Source organism: Suncus etruscus, chromosome 16 (genome assembly GCF_024139225.1).
Source record: "Suncus etruscus isolate mSunEtr1 chromosome 16, mSunEtr1.pri.cur, whole genome shotgun sequence".
Lineage (NCBI taxonomy): Eukaryota > Metazoa > Chordata > Mammalia > Eulipotyphla > Soricidae > Suncus > Suncus etruscus.
The window spans coordinates 36,675,432-36,696,871 of NC_064863.1; the positions used below are offsets into that span (position 1 = coordinate 36,675,432).

At 35.4% G+C, this 21,440-nt stretch overlaps 1 protein-coding gene across 1 annotated transcript in view; it reads right to left on the reverse strand.

The window, feature by feature from the left end:
* The window catches only part of ATP8A1 (ATPase phospholipid transporting 8A1), a 267,076-nt gene that overhangs the window by 199,728 nt on the left and 45,908 nt on the right, over positions 1-21,440 (reverse strand). Inside the window, 2 exon segments of the mRNA XM_049790104.1 lie at positions 1,689-1,762; positions 10,412-10,452. Of these exon segments, the coding sequence (XP_049646061.1) occupies positions 1,689-1,762; positions 10,412-10,452 (115 nt within the window).

The following is a 21,440-nucleotide window of genomic DNA, read 5'->3' on the forward strand; positions in this document are numbered from 1 at the left end:
AACCACTTTGCCCTGGTCCCTCTCCATTATGCTTCTTAACTTGTGATTCTTTACTTGCCCAGTAACCACTGATTAGTCCATATGTACAATCTATTCTTCAACTATATGGAAAACTATTCTGGTTATATCAATCTGTTTGCAATTGGTTATATAATAAGCCAAGTTTGCTGAAGAGCCCATGGCCATAACTTCTATGAAGTATATGTACTCAGGGACATTTGACAGTCACAAACACCTGGAATTTTCTAATCAACTTACAATTTGTACAAAACAAATTGAGTAAAACAAACTATTTCCAGTTTCAGAAATGGTCATTTAGCTAGTATTTGTGGCCCAATAATTTAAAAAATATTACTGAAACTCATGTATATTAAATATTTTATAGATTTTAATGAGGCACTACAGTTTCTTCCACTTAATTTATGGATTGCATTTTTTCCAATAAAGGTTAGCACTTTCTCCCAGCTCAAGCTTTCCAATATTTGTATTTTAACTTTATCATTATTCCATATTTAATTTTATATTATGGTAGTAACAGCAATTTCATTGGTCCAAATTCATAAATTACTTAATTTATATATATATGGAAACCTAATGTCTTAATATATATTTTAAACATAATGCTTATAAAATTAAAAATATATAGAATTATAAAGACAGAAGCCATCTGAACAATGTTGATTCTAGAATTTGGCAAGCAAACTTCATTAAACTTACTGGGTTGAAGATCATCTCACAGTAAACTGAGAGAAACATCTAATTCTACTTAAATCTAATTCTTATTTTTTTTAAAACATGGCATCTTTTCTAGAACTGCAAATGCCTTGAGTTATATTGCTAGCTTATATTTGATATGGGGCTAATCAAATATGTATCTGAATTCAGAATATTCTTAATCCCATCACACAGACTTTACTGAAGGTTCTTGATAGTGCTATGAGAAGGCAGCAGGAAGTCACAGGTAAGGAATCATGCTAGGTATTAAATCAGCAAATTATGATGACATCCGAAACACAAACTGCAGTCAAAGAAGCAAAGCAGGCTTTCTGATTAGTAGGTGGAAAAAATGAAACAAGATGCATATCACAATACAGACACTAGGAGACAGCTGAAATTTATCACAGGAACGTGCACTTTTGTTACCACTTACAAGTGGGATAAAAACTGATCCCAAAGCATGCAGTACAAAATGTACAACATCCAGCTTTGTGCAGAGCGTCCTCTGTAAACCCTATACAAGCTCAAATTTACAGACAAAAATCACTGAAAAGATTTTATAGAATTTCTAGAAAATTTAAAATTGTGTTTGAATATGACAAATCTTAAAAGTTTCATTTGCTTCATGAAACCTGAATATTGTTTAAAAACAATAGCTTGGAGAGGTAATAAATTAAGCCATAGGATTTTTGGCATGTCGTTGAATAGGAACAGATATTGATGATATTAAAGATGCAAAGAGAATTCAATCTACCATTACTGACATATCTCATAGACTCCTACTGATAACAATAGGAGCTGAATCTGCCCACCTGGAGGACAAGCATGGATTAACTTTAAAATATCTGTGACATGTTTACCATTAAAACATATACAAAAGGAACAGACAGAGAACTTGAGATTCTTTGGGTGCAAGTGGTGTAGGGTGAGGATCCGCATACACATATCCTGTGCAACTCTGTGGTTCTAACCTTGAGGACAGGCTGATGAGATCTGCTGGGAGATGTTCCCCATTGGTCACTTTCACTATTTCCCCTACTGCCACCTAAAGGTCCCAGTTTAAAATAATTAAAATGGGAAAAAAAAATGAATAACAGAGGAAAGGGGAAAATACAAACAAATGGACAAAAGAGACAGAAATTTTGAATTCATTATTGAAAATAATACATGTTAATAAAAATGTCCAGTGTCGATTTTTCAAAACATATTTTGATCAGGTCGAAAAGCACTAAAGAATCATTCTTTGATTTTAAGCTCAATTTTCATTACTTTTTCACTGAATCACCATATTACAACTACCTCGAGTAGAAATAAGAGTTTTCTGAAATATTTTCAGGATATATCATATTAAGGAAAATAAGCTATTTTAGCTTGCAGATTTTTCTTTTCCAGTACACCTCAATCTTATGCAATCGATCATAACTATCGCTACTCATCCCAAAAAAGAAATAATTGTGGAAACTAGACATTTAGGCTTTTTAAAAACAAAGATATGTATTATACTAACTTTTCTCCTACATATACATTAAAATCATTAAAAAAATTTTTTTTAGGGGCCGGGCGGTGGCGCTGAGGTAAGGGTGCCTGCCTTACCTGCGCTAGCCTAGGAGACGGACCGCGGGTTCGATCCCCCGGCGTCCCATATGGTCCCCAAGCCAGGAGCGACTTCTGAGCGCATAGCCAGGAGTAACCCCTGAGCGTCACCCGGGTGTGGCCCAAAAACCAAAAAAAAAAAAAAAAAAATTTTTTTTATTCTAAAACATTTTCAAAGGTAACTGCTTAAGTCTTAATTTTAAAGCGAAGTTGCAAAGATACTGATTTTAGGAAGTTTTAAAACATAATTGTGGCCTTTTGTGTTATCTAATAATGCATTAGTTAGAATTGATAAAGAGAAAAATGTTCCAGGGGCATAAAATAGGTATCGTAAGGTTCTGTTTGGAATTGAATTTTTGGTTTAAGTTATTTCACTATTTTATGCTTCTAAACATAAATATATACAATAAAGTTTCAGTTTATTCATTTCAAAAAGTGAAAGTCAAATAAAATTTTCAACTAAACTCATGATTCAATTTCAAACTATGTCTAAGAAGATACACTATTAATTAATGAATCTTTTAAAAAATACTTGGCAAATGAAAATATTATAAAAAGCTTTCTTTAACACTCCTAAGTGGTGCTCATTTATAAGTAAAAATCATCATGTTTTTACTTTGATAACAGAAACAAATGAACTTACAGTGGCATAAGAAAATTATTAGAGGGTCTGGAGCAAGGCAGAGTGGATAGAGCATTTTTGCCTTGCATGTGGCCAGCCTTGGTTTGATCCCACCATCTCATATGGTGGTGCAAGAAGCACTACCAGGAGTGATCCCTGAGCATTGCCTAGTATGGCCCAAAAACCCAAATAAATATAATGCTAAAAATATTTTACTAATTTGATAAAATATTGATGTTTTACTTATTAAACTTATCAGAACAAAATTTATTAATGGGTATCAAATGAGCAAACAAAAATTATCATATTTACTTTTGATATGATCAAACATATAAAACTAATTGACTATACTGACATGACTTAATTCTAAGTTAATTATTAAAAATATTTTATAACTTTCTATTTAGTTCCTCAATAAGTTCCATGCATATATGTTCTAAACTCCTAAATATTAATATGGCATCTATAGCAATTAAGTTCCTCCAAAGATTATTTTAAAGAAAATAAAATTCACTAATATTTCATTACTTAGTTGAATTTAAAGTATAATATGTCTGTTCGATCCAGATAGCTTTTTAGAAGTCATTTTTTCTCATTTTTTAATTACTTGGTTTTTTTGATTTTACATATAAACCTTAAGATGTAGGTAAAAGATTTTTAAAATCATGCAAAAGTCAAAAAATTTTTTCCATATAATTTATCAATTCCTGAGATTGAATGTTAAAATCACATCTTTCCAATAACTAGAGGCTCTTTTATCACATTTTGTGCCTCTTTCAAATATTTTTATCATGTGATTAGTATATAACCTCAAACATACACATTGGCCTATGCCCCATTTTTCCCTCATTATATTCATGAACTTATTCATTCATTAACTTATTATAGTTTTTCTACAAGGCACCCTCCTCTTCCTGCTACAACTCTTCTAAAATTGTTTTCTTTTCTTCCCATTTTCTACCAACAAAGTCTATCTTGACTCTACAAATTTTAAGACACTTCCACCTATGAGTTATGAAATAATAATTTATATAGGTAAACAATTTAGTTTTTGATCCAAATGATTTTTTTGGGTGTGATTTATTTTATATATATTTTTATTTAATACCTTGATTACATACATGATTGTGTTTGGGTTTCAGTCATGTAAAGAACACCACACCCCATCACCAGTGCAACATTCCCATCACCAATGTCCCAAATCTCCCTCCTCCCCACCTCGACCCCCGCCTGTACTCTAGACAGGCTTTCCATTTTCCTCATACATTCTCATTATTAGGACAGTTCAAAATGTAGTTATTTCTCTAACTAAACTCATCACTTCTTTGTGGTGAGCTTCCTGAGGTGAGCTGTAACTTCCAGCTCTTTTCTCTTTTGTGTCTGAAAATTATTATTACAAGAATGTCTTTCATTTTTCTTAAAACCCATAGATGAGTAAGGACCATTCTGTGTTTTTCTCTCTCTGACTTATTTCAACTCAGCATAATAGATTCCGTGATACATCCATGTATAGGAAAATTTCATGACTTCATCTCTCCTGACAGCTGCATTTGAGCTTTGTCATATTATTAGCTACTTAAAATATAAGCTGAGTACTAAATCATGTTTGTAATATCTAACTCCTAATTTCTTTTTGGTTTTTGGGGCACACCTGGTGATGCTCAGGATACTATTACTTTTTGTTTTGTTTTGTTTTTGGGCCACACCCATTTGATGCTCAGGGGTTACTCCTAGCTAAGCACTCAGAAATCACCCCTGGCTTGGGTGGACCATATGGGAAGCTGAGGCTTGAACCGTGGTCCTTCTTGGCTAGCGCTTGCAAGGCAGACACCTTAACCTCTAAGCACCACCTCACCAGCCCCAATTATTATTTTTAACTTTGTTCTATAGATACATTCAGATGAGAGTTCATAGGTTATATTAATCACACTTTTGTTAAGTACCAGTAAATATTAGATATTTTTAATGATTATTAAGTTAATAAAAACAATCACTGAAATGACCTGATTAAGTAGGTTTTGAAAAAAGAACACAGTCCATATTTATATGGGTCTTACAAATAAAACGGTCCAAGGAAATGATGATAAACAACCTCCACAATGTTAAAAACATTTTTTCCTTAGTTTATATTAGGACTAGTTTCACAGATTTAAAAATCTAAAAGCATTTGAAAGTCACATTCTTTAAGGGTAATAGTGCCATATGTTCAGAATACTAATTCATGACTATCTTAAATATGAGTAAAATAAAATGATCTAAATCAATAATGTAAGAATTTAAAAAAAAAGTCAAGGACTGTTTCTTTTTGTTGTTTTTGAAAGAGTCTGGCATGTGAAGAGATGACAGAAAAAAAACAAAACAATTTACCCATTTTCTTGTACCATTTCACTTATTCATATAAAGTTACAGGAACAAAGTGACATGTCATATCATCCCAAAAATTGATCATGTACAGGATTGGGAGATAAAATCAACAGAAACCCAAGTCATGTATCTTATAAAATAAGTGATAGGAAAACTTACATGAGTTCATAGTCTACACAAAGGATCTATACACATTTAGAGAAGTCTATTACTTTTTTGTAATTATAATGTCTAAATTATAAAGCAAAGTACCTATCACTTATTCTATATAAAAACATGAGAGTTCATAATCCCAATTCATTTTTTTAAAGCTTAATTCACAACCATTAGAGAAGCTTATAATTCCTCGTTTATTCCTTATTTCCTTGGAGAAATCACAAGGTCAATGCAGAGTAGAGAAACCATTCTCTACACTGTTTGAGCATCAGCAGGTATCTCTACCTTGATGAGAGGAAGTACAGTGTCAGCAGGTATATACTCTTTGCCTTTTTATTATAACTATATCTCCAACATTTACCTGAAAGAAAACTGGGAATTGGTTAATTATCTGCATTAAAATATATTTATAGAAAACCCATTGTATTTAAGCATAGAATACACTGTAAAAAATAGCTATGGCAAATAAGAACTACACAAAAATGGCATAAAAAAGATGGAATAATTCTTAAAAGACAAACAAAATAAAAACAAGAATGTTGTATTTTTTGTTTTAAAATCTTCCTATAACTTATCTTAAACATATCCATTCTAACTACTTCATTGAAAATTCAACTACTCATACCCTCTCTCTCTGACATAAAAATAAAATGGAAGAAACTGAACAAATGGAATCTTTATCCTGTTTAAAGAAGTTTCAAAACAACTGGTAAAACTACTGTGTACATGTTATGTTACTTATATTTACCTATGAAATAGGTGTTACCTACTAATCCTCATTTTGAGAAGAGGATGAGTTTTAGAATTCAAGTTATTCTGCTCCAAGAACTCAGAGAGGAAAAGTTTATACTACAACTCACATCCTGTGGCAAATTCTCATTATGCCTAAATAAATTTACTAAAAACTATAACTGCCTTTTAAATAAAAATAAAGAGCTTATTCTCTTTCTCACTAACTGTGAACACTTTTGTGAACTTGGTACATGACAAATTAAAGACACTTAATATGGCTAAAAAACTAGGAGAAGCCGTTAATATTTAATTATATCTCCAATATTTAATCATGGGCTTGTCACATGAACATTGGCAAAAAAATTAAAACAACTATTTGCTTATTGACCAAGCCAGGTGGCCAACCTTATACTGACAGTGACTTAAATTACATCCCTAAAGTACCAGCTCTCCCTTACTGGCTCATTGTACATAAGACATAAACAGAAATATTCAAAAGAAAAGTTTTGGGTTTTGTTGAAAGTCTTTCTTCCCTATTCTATGGACCTCAAACTATAACCACTTTATTGTCAGGAAAGAGAATGATTTCAGTGGAGAAGTCTATGGTTATATATCGACAGGGGATGTCCAGTTGAGGGAAGGATATATCAGGGAAGGAGGAAATATATCAAGTGAGCACTGGGTTAGGGAAGGTTAGAGAGGGGTAGAAAGGCTGGTTCTTGAAGTAAAGAAATTATGAATGCCTATATTAAAGAAAATAGTAATAATGTACTTCAGCTGAGATCAGTATTATGTAAAATTGGGAAATGATGACCAGTGAGTGACCTTATTATCAAATACCCTCTTCTCAAAATGGAGCAAACTTGGAAAATAGAGAATAGTAACTATACCTGAAAACTTTAAAATTATGTATCTGTGACAATGCTGTCCAGCTTCTACTTGAACAAGATTAACAAATCTAAGCTGAGGTTTGAAGGATAGCCTAAACTATTCATGTACATGCCTAGCATGTAAAAGGCCCGGAAGTGTGCAAAGTACTGAATTCCATCCCTGAACTATGTGCCACAAGCATCACTAAATATAGGCTGATGGAACTCCCAAGTACCTGTAATGCCTGGCCTATTTCTGTTAGGTCCCTGGGCCCCAAAGCATGCTAGATATGTTTTAAACATATATATTTAAAGGACACTACCAAAGCTTATAAGCCCTTGATGAGCATGCTCCAACTAATTCATGTTAGCATTTTTTTTTTTTGGTTTTTGGGTCACACCCCAGCAGCGCTCAGGGGTTACTCCTGGCTATGCACTCAGAAATCACTCCTGGCTTGGGGGGCCATATTGGATGCCAGGGGATCAAACCACGGTCCATCCTAGATTAGCGCGTGCAAGGCAGATGTCCTACCACTTGCGCCACTGCTTTGGCCCCATGCTGTCTATCTTATAGTGGTAAGAAGAGTCTTACAGACTTAGAAAAAAAAATCCCTTATCAAATCACATGATTTCCATTCATCTTTAGTCATTTAATACAAAAAATAGACTTTTAGTTTTTAAACTGTGGTTTAAAGAAATGTTAGCTCTAAAATGGTCTGACAGCAGAAAACATGGTAAAGTAGAAATGTACTGAAAGCTAAAGCAGCTCTCATAACACTTGTCTTTGAAACCAGAGACAGCCTTAATTTCTCCTTACAATGCTTGTAAGGACCGTTCCTCTCTTGTGACTTCAGACAGAGCACCTAACATGGCAATTTCTATCGAGGACTGGTATGTGCATAAAGGAAACAGCCAAAAGAGGAAGCCATGAAAACAAAGGCTTTCTGAAAAACATACTCTAGCTAAATTCAAGTGAAGAAATAATCTCAACTGAATCTCAATGTGAAAAAACTAATTTTTAGGTGAACAATAGGGGCAGCTGCTTTTACTTCGGGAGTGGTGATGTATTGTAATTCCAAAACTTTCTTTGAAATGAGAAACTTGCAATATATAACTTTGTGCTGTAGTAAAAAGACATGCAGTAGAAACCAGAAAGAGAAGTACTATGTGAAGGAGCGAATTCTGTCTATCTGTGAATTATGGTCTGTGTATCTGTAGGTGAGGTCCATTTCAAAAATATCACAGTAGACACATATTTTAAAAGGCAGAAAAAGAACCCTAAACTAAAACCCATTACATTAAGCCTTCTTATATTACCTTGGCATGTGTCAGACTCACTGATTTTTATCTTTAATTGTACAAAATATTACAATAAACTAAAAAAATATTAGTTCCCATAATCTGGCTAAAACCAGCTTACAGGCCAGTTTTTATGCCTGTCAGCTAATTTAGTAGTCACTAAATTACTTTTACATAGCTGCCATCATAGTATACACAGTTTCATTCTTTTCACCTCTGATTATATTTTATTATACAGAAAACTTCATCTCTCTTGTTGCTGTGAGCTTACTGCTTGGCACTTTTACTCAATAAATTATTGAATAAACAGAATACATCTTACTCTGCTGCTTCAGAACGTGAAATTATAGCTTCTGTCACAAAACAAAGAATGTAGAATGTATGTCATGATTTAATTTATATTTTTTCTTATTGTTGGATAGCTATGTGTTTTAAATTTAACTATTGTAAAAAATGCTAGAGCAAAGACTTTTGTGTGTGCACATGTTTGTCACACTTGATTATTTGTGAGGGAAAATTTTTCAGAAATATGATTTATGTTTCTTTTTATTAAAGAGCTCACACTGCTAATCCACAATGAGTGTGAGAATTAAGTACAAAATAAATTAAAATTTTATCCCTCTACCAGGGAAGCTATAACACTGATCTTCCAGATGACTGACAGAGCTGTCAGTCTGGATAAACACAAACTAGTCACTTTATTTTTTTATTTTGGTCTGTGAGAACTGAGAAAGTATTAAAATAATCTAGACAAAAGAACACAATCTTAAAATAACGACTATTAGGAAAACAAGCATTTAACAAGTTGGTTTCAGTGTGAAGAAATAGAGTATTATTCCTTGACTGTATAATCTTATTTTCTGAACAAGCACTTTAGGTATGAAGAAAATGATACATCAATGTTACGAGATATTGATATGTATTTTGTTACCTTCATTGATAACTCTAGCAAAGAAAATATATTTTAATAAAGTTCACTTCATCTTATTTGATGAATACTCACTTGCCTTCTCTTAAAAATATCTAAACCACTAATTTTAGATTAGCAAAAAATTTAAATGATCATTTTGTTTTGTGTCATGCTCCTCTGAATAAAAAGGTGAATATTACAGAACTGAGGAACAAAGTAGGTTTCTTCTTTGTTATTTTTATGTCAAAGACCAAAGAGAGAGAAAAAATAATGGAATTTTCAAATATCCACAAAAGATAGAAACTTCTATTCTCCCCACTGACTTAAAATCAACAAAAACTGCAATAAACTGGGTTGGAATCCATATACTCTGAAGACCCTGAGCATCACAGACTAGAGTAAAGAGCATGAATTTTCACTCTGGAGACTAAGGAGAATGAATAAACTAGGGATTACTTCTCTGCTGTCCTGGCAAACACAGAAAACCAAATGTTCATCGTTCTGGGGTCTCTATTCCAAAAGTTACCAAGTTACAAATGTTATTTCTTTGTGAATGTCCTTTTTGTCCAGAACAAAAGAAGAACTAGTAATAATTGCTTACTTCTGAAAGAGGACACACACACAAAAAAGGACTCTTGGCTGTCTTGTTATATCAGGAGTCAACTCGTTATTAATTGCCATGTTAGAGGTCTTGGAAGAAATGAATCTTTTGATGTATGGCGCTTGAATCCAACAAAATAATGTCTCCATTAGAAAATTGTATTTTCAAGAAAACAAGCATATGTGACCCGGATTAGCCATAGCACATGAATTAGAAATAAAATAAATGTGAAATACTAGAAAACTAATGTTTATTTTTACTGGTGGGCTAGTAGATAATCAAAGCAAAAAAATCAAAGAAAGTTCAAGTGAAATAAATCTGTGAAAGTATTGCTCAAAATCGACTATGACAGAAACAAAAAATTCTAAGTTTACCTATCACAATAAGTCTTTTAGTATCTAGACAATATATTAAATAAAAGTAAAGAATTAAGTTATGTTTAGAACATTACTTACTAATTTGCTTATTCATATATATAAAACTAAATTTACTCAAGTATATTTCTATGCATTTCTTTTTTTTGATACAAAATAAAAATCAGTGCGTACCTTTTCCCAGTGCACAATTTCCCAAGCACCATTTCTCAAAACTGCAAAAAGAAAACATGACATTTTTAAGAACATTTTACAACTTCTCAAAAACCTATTTCTGATGAGTTAATAACATCAAACAAATGGCTTCAAATAAATAAACTAAATGCATTCTGCATATAATTAAACTATAATAGTCAGAGAATGGAAGATAACGAAGAATTAGAAATCACCAATGTATGTTTCCTAGGTCCCAATTATACATTAGCAATAGGCATAAACTCACTGGAGATGCTAAGAGCTTTCTTCAACATATATAATAGCTGGCTAGGAGAGTCATGGAAACAATAGGAAAGGGGAACTGACAAACTTAGAGCATTCAAGAAGCCATAAAGGTGGCGATGTTAATAAAAGAAAGTAACAGTAGCAATGTTTTTTTTGTTTTTATTATGTTTTGTTTTTTTGTTTTTGGGCCACACCCGGTGACACTTGGGTTACTCCTGGCTATGTGCTCAGAAATTATATGGGATCCGGGGGGGGGGGGTATCAAACCACGTTCCATCCTAGGCTAGCATGGGCAAGGCAGATGCCTTACTCCTTGTGCCACCACTCTGGCCCCATAGTAGCAATGGTTTAAAAGAAAAGAATCATAAGCAGGTAAGGATTAGTTATTAAATAAAACCTATTTAAAAATTAACATTTATTTCAAAATTAAACATAAAGACTGCACCACCTTTAGATTTACTAAAGAATTCTAAAAAAAAACCCCCACATATTTCTGCATTTGGCTTACTGAAAAGGAATGAATAAAAGAAGCTACATTTAAATTATGATTGAGGTTGACATTTCTGCTTTGTCTTTCTAATTTTTTGTAACAGACAAGTTTTCAATGGTTTTTTTCCTACTATGTATAAAGCACTCTATTAGCAAAATATTGAATATATCAATAGACTGAAAAATAAAACAAAAATCAGGAAAGAGTAATTGTGAGGATCATGTAAAAGTACTCAAAAAAAAATCAAGGTCAGTTAACAAATTTACCCTAGAATAAACTGCATGAAAAGCATAGCTAATATTTGCTTTGTTTAACACTATATTCCCTGGTAAAGACCGAACCAGTAACTGGTGAGAGTAGCTGCTCAGCAAATATTTACAGAACAAATAATTTATGTGTACAAAAGCTATAGATTTGGGTTATTTTTTGTTAGAAGAGATAAAGAATTAACTCTAAAGAAAATTATAATAATAATTCACTAAATATCAAATAAAAACTTAATATTAATTACACACATCAATAGGTTTTAAAACCAGTTTTATTATCTGAAATGATACGTAAAATATTACACTATGTTAATACATATATAATCACTGTGTATTTCCAAATTCCCTAAACTTAGAGACAGTGTTTCTCTAAATTCTTTTTTGGTTTTGTTTTGGGGCTACACATGACAATGTCCAAGGGGCTTCAGGGATTTCTCCTGGCTCTGCATCCAGAAATTATTCCTAGAGGTGCTCAGGGAATCATATGAGATGCCAGAGACTGAAACTAGCTCAGCTGCATAAAAGGCAAGCACTCTACCCACTGTATTATATCTCTAGACCCTCTTTCATTTTTTATCTCTAGTAACTTCATAGGACTCCTGGCAAGTAAGCCAGGACTATTAAGTGAATTAATACAACAGTAAATATCTTATACAATAAGTATATTTTGGTGAAATGATTTAATTGTCTAATAAAACAGTAATAATACAAAGTTGAAAAGCTAAAACTAATTCTAATATATCTATAACTATATGAAAAACCAAAGTTTCATGTTTGAAAAACTCATACCATTGATCAATGCATCTTAATTATACAAAATTCTCACACCCTCAGTTTACTCAAGAGAATAAATGTGAGCACTTATTTATAGAGTCCTGGATGGTTGTGGATGATGGTGAGATGGAGGAGTGGCCTCTCTCTGCAGGCCCATGCCACGCGCCTGCAACCCCCTCCTGCCAGCAAGTCTGCACGTTCAAGGTGGCAGCGAGGAAATGATCCGTAGTCAGGTTTCAGGAAACATAAAGCTTTATTATTAATAGTCCCTAGCCACCCAGGCTAACCTTTTAAGTAGGCTCTCTTCAGCTGCCCTGCCATCTCAACCTGTTTCTATCCCTCCATGTTGCAACCTCCCCTGCTGCTTCTCCTGAATCCATCTCAATCAGTCCCTTTACACCCCTCAGATAATTCTTTCATTACCTTCCAAAACCCCTCCCAGAAATTGGCTGGTCTTACCATCAGGTAATGTTATCGAAAGAAGATGGGGGATGGGGTGACAAGTATATACTTAAATATTATTTTCAGGACAAAAGAGATAATACAAGGCTAAAGTACTAGTATGGCATGTAAAATGACCCTTGTCCTATCTCTGGCACCAAAAATATTCTCCCCAAGGGAGATCCCCAGGGATCACTCCAAAGCAGAGCCAAGAGTAAATCCTGAGTAGAACTGCATGTGGTCACAACCCCACTGCCCCAAACAATTTGATTTTAATCAATTAAAACTCAATAAAAACAAGTTGCAACAAAGGACAATCTACTAGACATTGCCTAGAAAATGACTTCTCTCAGATTGATAAATTAGTAGGGAAAGCAGATGGAAAGGTTATGTCTCCATTCCAACTCTGTAATCTTAGCTGTTCCTTCTTGAAACACTGTCACTTTGCAAATGTTTATTAGTTCACAAGTAAAAATAGCTCTCTGCCACTCTACGGGGTTACTAGTGGGATGAGTGTCACAACAGATCTCCCAAATCTAGCAGACCAGGTCAGAAGTCTTCATTCTACTGCATAGGGTGGAAACCAGTGGACTTCCATGAATCCAGAAATATCTGATCTCCCTCACGTGCTTCACTGTTCCATTTTTCATTTCTACTCAGTTTTTCTCCAACCAATCCTCCGTTTTCCTCTCACCAATATTCCTGTACTTCCCCACTACAATCTGTCTTCCTATAATCTTTGAGTGGAGCCTCTCCATTACTAGAACAGGACATTATCCTCAACTTCTCTTCTTCATTCTCTATCCTAAAAGTTTTTATTATTGGAGACCCTATAAAATGCAAAAAATGTATGTATTCAAGAAACTTTTAAATATATAATCAGCTATCAACAAGTTCCAGCAAAACACAAAATCAATGTGTAGGTGTAACTAACCAATCAGATGACTAAAAGAATAGCAACAAGTCTTTCTTTATCTAAAGATTTTGATTTTGGTATATGTACGAACTTCTGAAGCCTTAATTTAAATCTTGCATTTGGGGCCAGAAAGATAGCACAACAGGTAGGGCATTTACCTTGCATAGGGAAGACCTGGGTTTGATCCCTGATATCCCATATGGTTCCTTGAGCCAGCCAGAAGTAATTTGTGAGTTTAGAGCCAGGAGTAACCCCGAGTGCCATCAAAAACCAAAGTAAGTAAATATTATACTATATTGTAAATTTTTTATCTGAATTTACATTAAGTGTCACCTGTCAAAAACTTTTCCATTCTTGGGGCCAGAGAGATAGCATGGAGGTAAGGCAATTGCCTTGCATACTGAAGGTTGGTGGTTCAAAACCCGGCATCCCATATGGTTCCCCAAGTCTGCCAGGAGCAATTTCTGAGCATAGAGCCAGGAGTAAGCCCTGAGCACTGCCAGGTGTGACTCCAAAACAACAAAAAAAAACTTTTTTCCATTCTTATAAAATAAAAGCTTTCATTGCACCTCAAGGCTTGAGTGCTGGCCAATAAGTAATTCATACAATTCATTGTATTTACTTTGAAACTGATTTCTAAACATCTATCCCATAAAACTATGAAAACAAACACCATCACATATAAAATGTCAGTGACTGAAATAGCAGCCTGGCTATCTTGAATCATTGACCTCCTTTGACCCAACTCCAATCCAGATTTAGAGGAAGCAAGAACTTGGTTTAGAGCTGGCCCTTGTTATGTTTTAAGCTTTTTTAGGTCAATGCAGCACAATCTCTCTGATACAACTTTGAGTCTATTAGTTTCTCAGTGTAGAGTTTAAGGAGGGCCCTGCAGGCGATGATTTGTGACTTCTGGCCAAGGGGCTTTAATGAAACCAAGCTAAGACAGAACTAAGAGTTCCGCTTCTTAAGTTTTATCAGCTTTTTCTTTAAAATGCAAAACTCCCCCATCTTTTCCCATGGTTGCATCTCAAACACACCTGCTATAGTTTCCACTTCATCTAATTAGCCTGACTATGTCTGAGAGCTCAAATATCTCTAATGTAGCCTGTTTTTACTTAGCAGGATATAACTTAACAGGTTTGTTGTAATGGATTTCTGTTTGACAAAATAAAAACATTCTGTTCCAGTGCCCTGGAATCCCTTCCATCAAAAGCACTTGAGAAATCTGTAGTGTCTCAAGTCTAGGTCAAATGTTGCACAGAGCCAGGTGTTCATTCAGAAACTGTCACCACCCATGGGACTATGAGCAACAGAGCCCTGGGACACTCTCAGGGTTCTAAAGACACTTCTTACAGTGGGTAATAAAAGGTGAATTTTCCCCCCCAAAGATAACAGGGACAAGACTAGCTGTCCTAGAAGACAGATCAAGCCCATGAAGATGTGTTGTACGCCAGTCCTTACCAGGGAGTGAACAATAAATAGAAATGTGGGTGCATGAGAACTATGTCTCATAGAGAGGTGGTGAGAACTATGTATCGAACAAAGTTCTGAACAAGGCAAATAAAAGAAAATAAATGCACCCACAATGGAGACCACTAACTTTATGGCTGACGCCTCACAGTAGCTCAGGCTGGCACTGCACAACTCTGATAAGTCAGCTTGCCTAGAAAAGGTCACAGTGAAGTAGGATCTGTTTGATGGGATCTTGGACTACAAATAAAAACACAAAGGGCTTTGCTGTACTACCTCTCCCTTCCACTTTCCACAAAGTGGTGTTTAATAAGTGGGTGTTTACTCTAACAACCAACTCATAAGACTGAACACTGCTCCTTCACAAGCATGACCACTGAGAATCTCTCATGAGTGAAATTCTGGGCACTGTTCTGGGCACTGTGTGAACTCTACAGTGATTTCCAGCAAGCAGTTGCAAAAACTAGTGTTTGGAGGAGTTGATTATCAGTGCACAAGGATCAGTGAATCCGGCCCCCTCCCGTATTCTTCCCATGGATTTGAACCATTTGCTTTTTTCTTTTTTTCTACACTGAGAAAACACCTTGAAGGAAAAATCTCCTACTAATGGCTCTTGGCTAATGCCTCTTGAATAAGTCCACTCATCCTTGCAACAGGATTTTAGTTTTCACAGCTCCACAAGGCTCACTAGTAAGAGCAAGAACTCTAACAAAGAAATGCTTGAAATGCTGGATAAATTGGGTGCCATAGTCCCAAACCTTTCAATTCCACAACGTCTGGTATTTCGCTGAATTTCCCTTCTTGTGTGCAATGGATCTCTCCATTATATACATCCTCACTACCCTTATCCCTCACATTAAATAAAAGTCAAACTTTTCCTTCTTTTCCCATAAAAGGTCAAATGTTCTCAGAACAAGTCACACCCTCTAGGAACTCTTAAGTTCTTCTCTCTAGTTTACAGGACTCCAAAATATTGCCTTGTCCTCTCTGTCCCCTCAGTCTCTGACACATATATTCAGTGCTTTGGCAAAACAGACAATCTGCCCTTCCCAGAAACTATCTCCTGCTTCCCCTTCTGGATCACCTGCTGCTAGCACTTCACAGCTCTGCTTACTGAATTCTACTTGTCCTTCCGGAAACTTAAGACATTTGGGAATTCCCACCTCCCTCTCATTAGACCCTTAAAAGTTCTTCACCATTTACTATAATGTCAGTGAGTATTTTATGTTCAATGCCATATTGCAATTTCCTGGAGGATAAGAAGGAAGACTTGGTTCTCTCTTCACTTTCCTGAATGGGGCTAACCTAACACAAGGTTAATAAACATTGAGTCACACTTTTCCCTCTTCTTTCCCTTTAGTTATTTTCCTATATTTTCTTGGGCAATTTTGCTCCAGGGTATGCGATCTTCGTTTATCAGGTAACTGAAAAGCAGGCTGAGGTGGTATTTCTCCACTATTACCACACCACTTCATCCAAGCCTATTGGTGAAAAGAATCGGTTCAACTGTCCTAAGTGTTTTTCCCATCATAACTTGAAAATATTAACATTCACCTAAAATTATTTTGGTCATATATGTAAATCACTTTTCTTTTCTTTTTTTTTTTTTTTTTGGTTTTTATTGTGGCCAAAGTGAGTTACAAATCTTTCACAGTAATATTTAAGGTACACAGTGATCATGAATATGGAGAATTTCCACCACCAGTGTTGTCCTCCCTCCATCCCTTTTCCAAGCATGCATTCCCCTTTTCCCTCCTTTACCCCCCAGGATACTAGGGTAATTGGTCCCCACTTGTACAGCTTGTTGTAGTATTGATTGGGTATTGATCCTGTTGTCGTTGATTTCGGGTGTGGTGTTCAAGTCTGATCATTTTTTATTTCCACTAAATGTTCATATGACTGTCCTGGTTGCATCCAAATTATGAGGCTGAGCAAGATGATTTCAGTAATGTGGTTCTGTTGGAAGTGTAAGAAATGAGAAAGGGAAGAAAAAAAGAAAAAAAAACTAGAAGGAATCATCTAAGGTGTTATGAATATGAATTTAGAAGAAAAGGGAAAGGGGAAAAAGGTAACAAAATAACACAAAGAAAAAGAAAAAGCCCAATGAAGCCATAACAAAAGAAAAAGAGAAGAAACACAAACCTTTTTAAGTAGTTGCTATTTTGGGTTTTTGTTTTGTTTTGTTTTTCTTTTGTATGTGTGGGTGTTTGTGGTTTTTTTTCTTTTGTTCTTTTGTCTTTTTTTTTTTTGCTTGTCTTTCATAGTTTCTGGTTTTTGTTTTTGTTTATTCTTTCTTAGCTATACCACTTTTCTTTTAGAATTCCAGTTTTTATGATTATGAAAACAATGCTTTATCTAGGTCAACTAATGTATATGTCATTTCTTATATGGTCAGTCCAACAAAGTGTGGTGATACCTTCAAGGAAATAAATGTGCAACATTTCTTCAATGAACTAAGAAAATGCTGCTGTCTTACATTCCTTCATACAATACTACTGCTCCTTCATACAACACCAGACTGACCCTCACCACTTAGTCCTCTTAGTAGGTGATCTAAGGCTAATCAATCTCTGTTAATAGTTCTTTAAGGCTCAACATAAAACATACTGATTTCCAGAACCAACTCAGCACCTTTTCCATGTTAGGATCTTTTACCAGTGAAATAATTTCCAGTGGGATATAAGCAACTTTACTTGAAGGCAAGGAACCTTGTATCAGTCACCACCAAGCCAACTCAACTCAGATTGATGTAGCTTCAGAGGGGAAAAAAAAAGATGGAAAAGCTCTAAAATATTTTTAGCTATGTGTCTAGTTAAAATTTTTTCATAATGTACTTTCCTAAATTAAGACAGACCAAATGGCCTTTTTCAAATAAAGATTTTCTCTGGTCTATGCTGTTTCTTCCCATAATGAAGTCCCATATTAAACAATGACACCACAGCAATGGGGTCTCATTGAACCACAGCATCAGACCAGCTAAACAAAGCTTCCTGAGGTCAAAGCCAGCCTAACCTCCTGAACATCATCTCATAAAATGCACATGCACCAATATTTAGGTTGTCTTTCTAAATATCAAAGTATTCTATTGGGAGGAGCTTTGAATTTCCCCCAAGTAGCTTTTTTAATCTATACCATAATCCATAGCTCTCCATATAATAATTTCATTTAAAACTCTCACACTGGCTAGAGAGATACTAAAAAGGGTAAATTACTTGCCTTCCATGTGACTGACTCCAGGTCAGTCCTCAACACTATATAGTCTCAGAGCAGTGAGGGTACAAGCTTGGAGGCTCCAAGCAATAGCTAGGATGGCCCAGATAATCACTTGTAGGCCCAGAATCACTAGGAGAGGATCTTTGGGAGGCCATCTATTAGGAACTCCCCACAACCCTAATCATTCCATTGGAGTTATTGACATGCTAGTATATAGCAATTCATGGAATGGAGGTGGTAGTTACTCCTGGCAATGATCACGGTTTACTACTGGATATATGTTCAGGGATCATTCTTAGTGGGGTTTAAAGGACCATATGTGATGCCAAGGATCAAACCCCAGGAGGCCCCTTACAAGGCAAGCACTTACTCATTGCACTGTCTCTCTGGACCTAGCCATTCATTTTTAGAAAGTGTATTATAACTGAAAAATCAACTACCACAATAAATTACTGAGGGATGGCTTAGATGTACAAATTATAATAGTAAGTATAATTTTTATTTTAAAAAAATCCCTGTAGAGCTAAATTTTGCAAAACAACTCAGTTGAGGGAAAGTAATGAGAAACTGTTTCCAGTATGTGTTTCAACATATGGAGGAGGGTATATCAAATACTGAGAGAGAAAAAAATCAGAGGAAACAAGGATAAGTTTTGATGCAATGAAATGGAGCTTTCTGTATAAAACAGTGTCCCACAGTTTTTAGGCCACTGGCAAGTGGATACCATATGGTGTTCACAGGAAGAAAAATAAGGTGAAATGATGATAAAAATGACTTCCACTGGGAGATCTAAAAAGTGACAAGAAGTTCTGGCACATTTTAAATCTACCTATGCATGCAAAGCAGTCTGGGATACAATGTGTTATTACTTTGTACATTTCACATATACAATGCAAAATATTGCTTTCATCTTGTTCACACCCAGATAATGAATTTTCTAGACATTATTTTTCATTTCTAATCTCCCTCCCTTATGAGTAATCAAGCAAAGTTCAAAAGAGTGGTTCCTTTGCCATACATATATATAGCTCCTGCTAAGAACTGGCCCTTGCGATAGGAGTTTGGGGGAACATAATGTTGCCAGGAGTTGGATCTGTTCTTTGCAGCATTTGTATCTGATACATGAAAACATCATAGAATAAAAGCTCAGGTAAAAATACCCAGGAGAAGAGAACAGGCAATTCACAGTTCCCTGGGAGGAAAGAACCACAAAAATCAACAGTCTCAGGACTTCTGAGTATCAGTTGGCTCAGCCCTCCCACACAGATCCCAAGTGAATAGACAAGTTTGCCTTTTCTAACTTAAAGAATATCTAACCAATTTATTTATCTCCAGGACAAGAAATGACTTGTCTCCAAAGATAATAGTGATAGATTCAAAACACCAAGTTTATTCAGTTCTGAGTTAGACTGAAAATAATTTGCTGACTAAGTTCATTACTGGGTGAAAATGAGGTATCACACAAGTACGTATCTATAATTTACAAAGTTTGAATAACTAAGGGGGCCGGAGCGGTGGCACAACAGTAAAGCATTTGTTTTCAACATGTCTGACCGACCTAGGTTGGACCATGGTTCGATCTCCGGGCGACCCATATGGTCCCCCAAACCAGTAACGAGTGCATAGCCAGGAGTAACCCCTTGGTGTGGCCCAAAAGCCAAAAAATGTTTGAATAACAAAAGAAAATGGTAAATATGTTACCTTGCAAGTGTCTGACCCAAGTTTGATTCCTAGTAACCCAAATGGTTGCCAAACTCAACCAGGTATACAAAGCCAGGAATAGGTCCTGAGTACCAGTAAGTATGGCCCCAGAACAAAAAACTGAAAATATTTCTGACAGTAACTAAAAAATGGTGGAGGAAAAAAAAGCTACTATCAAAAGCCTAAATGTGAATTAAAGAGAGAAAATACTTATTTCTCTAGGAATACAGGGTTGATATTTGAATGAGGGACATGTAGCTTCCTACATATTATAGAGTCTGGTAAACACTTAGAAAATGGAAATTCACATCTGATGCTACAAATATCTGTCAAAAACTAATTATTTCTCAAAAGTAGCCCTTTTCCCACTCCTACAACCCACTCCGTTCCCAACTCAGCGAAGCAAGTTGAATTCCATTCTGCTCTGATGACAACAGATAGCTTTCAGACTGAGCCATTTATGTGATCTGACAGCAAACAATATCCTATTCAAACATTTCTGTTATTTCTGAAAGGCCAAAAAGACGACCAACACAAACTAGACACAGAACAAAAGGAGATTCACTATTCTCTCAGAAAACAATGTTATGGATCAAAATAAAAGTCACTATTTCTAGAATAGGAGATTCTTCAAGTCTTCTATTGGCTACAAGGATTGCTAAGCCACATGATTTAATTTTTGATATGAGTTTTTATAGTACAGTTATGTCTTCCCGTTCTCTTGCCTATTCTTCAGTTTTACTGTCTAAATAATCCAGGATAAAATGGCAAACCAAAACAAGGTAGAAAAAAAAAAAAAGGAGGTGCCGGAGAGATAGCACAGCAGTAGCATATTTGCCTTGCAAGCTCTGACCCAGGACCAATGGTGGTTCGAATCCCGGCATCCCATATGGTCCCCAGTGCCTACCAGGAGTGATTTCTGAGCAGAGAGCCGGGAGTAACCCCTGAGCATCGCCAGGTGTGGCCCAAAAACCAAAGAAAAGAAAAAAACAAAAGGAGGGTGGAGCTGGGTTGATGGGTAGAACACTTGCCTTATCCAAACCAGGCTAGACCACTGGCATCCCATGAATTCCCCAAAGAATTGCCAGGAGTGATTCCTGAGTACAGGGCCAGGTGTAATCCCTGAGCCAGGTAAAAACCAAAACTAAAGGGAAAAAAGTAAATAATAGAATCTCTGAATGGTAGGTACAAAAGAATATATTTGTTTAATTGTTTATAGTTTGGTAGCCACACCCCACTATGCTCAGGACTTACTCCTGGCTCCTTACTCCTGGCTCCATGCTCAAGGATCAGAGTAGACCATTTAAGATACTTGTTATCAACCTCAGGTAGGCAGTATGTAAGGCAAGTGCCTACTATACTATCTCTTTGACCTCTCCCGGTATTTTTTCCTTTTTTTACCCACCCATCCATCAATCCACCCATCCACCCATCCATCCATCCATTAATCTATCTTCTGATAAAAAAAATGTATTGATCACTTACTGT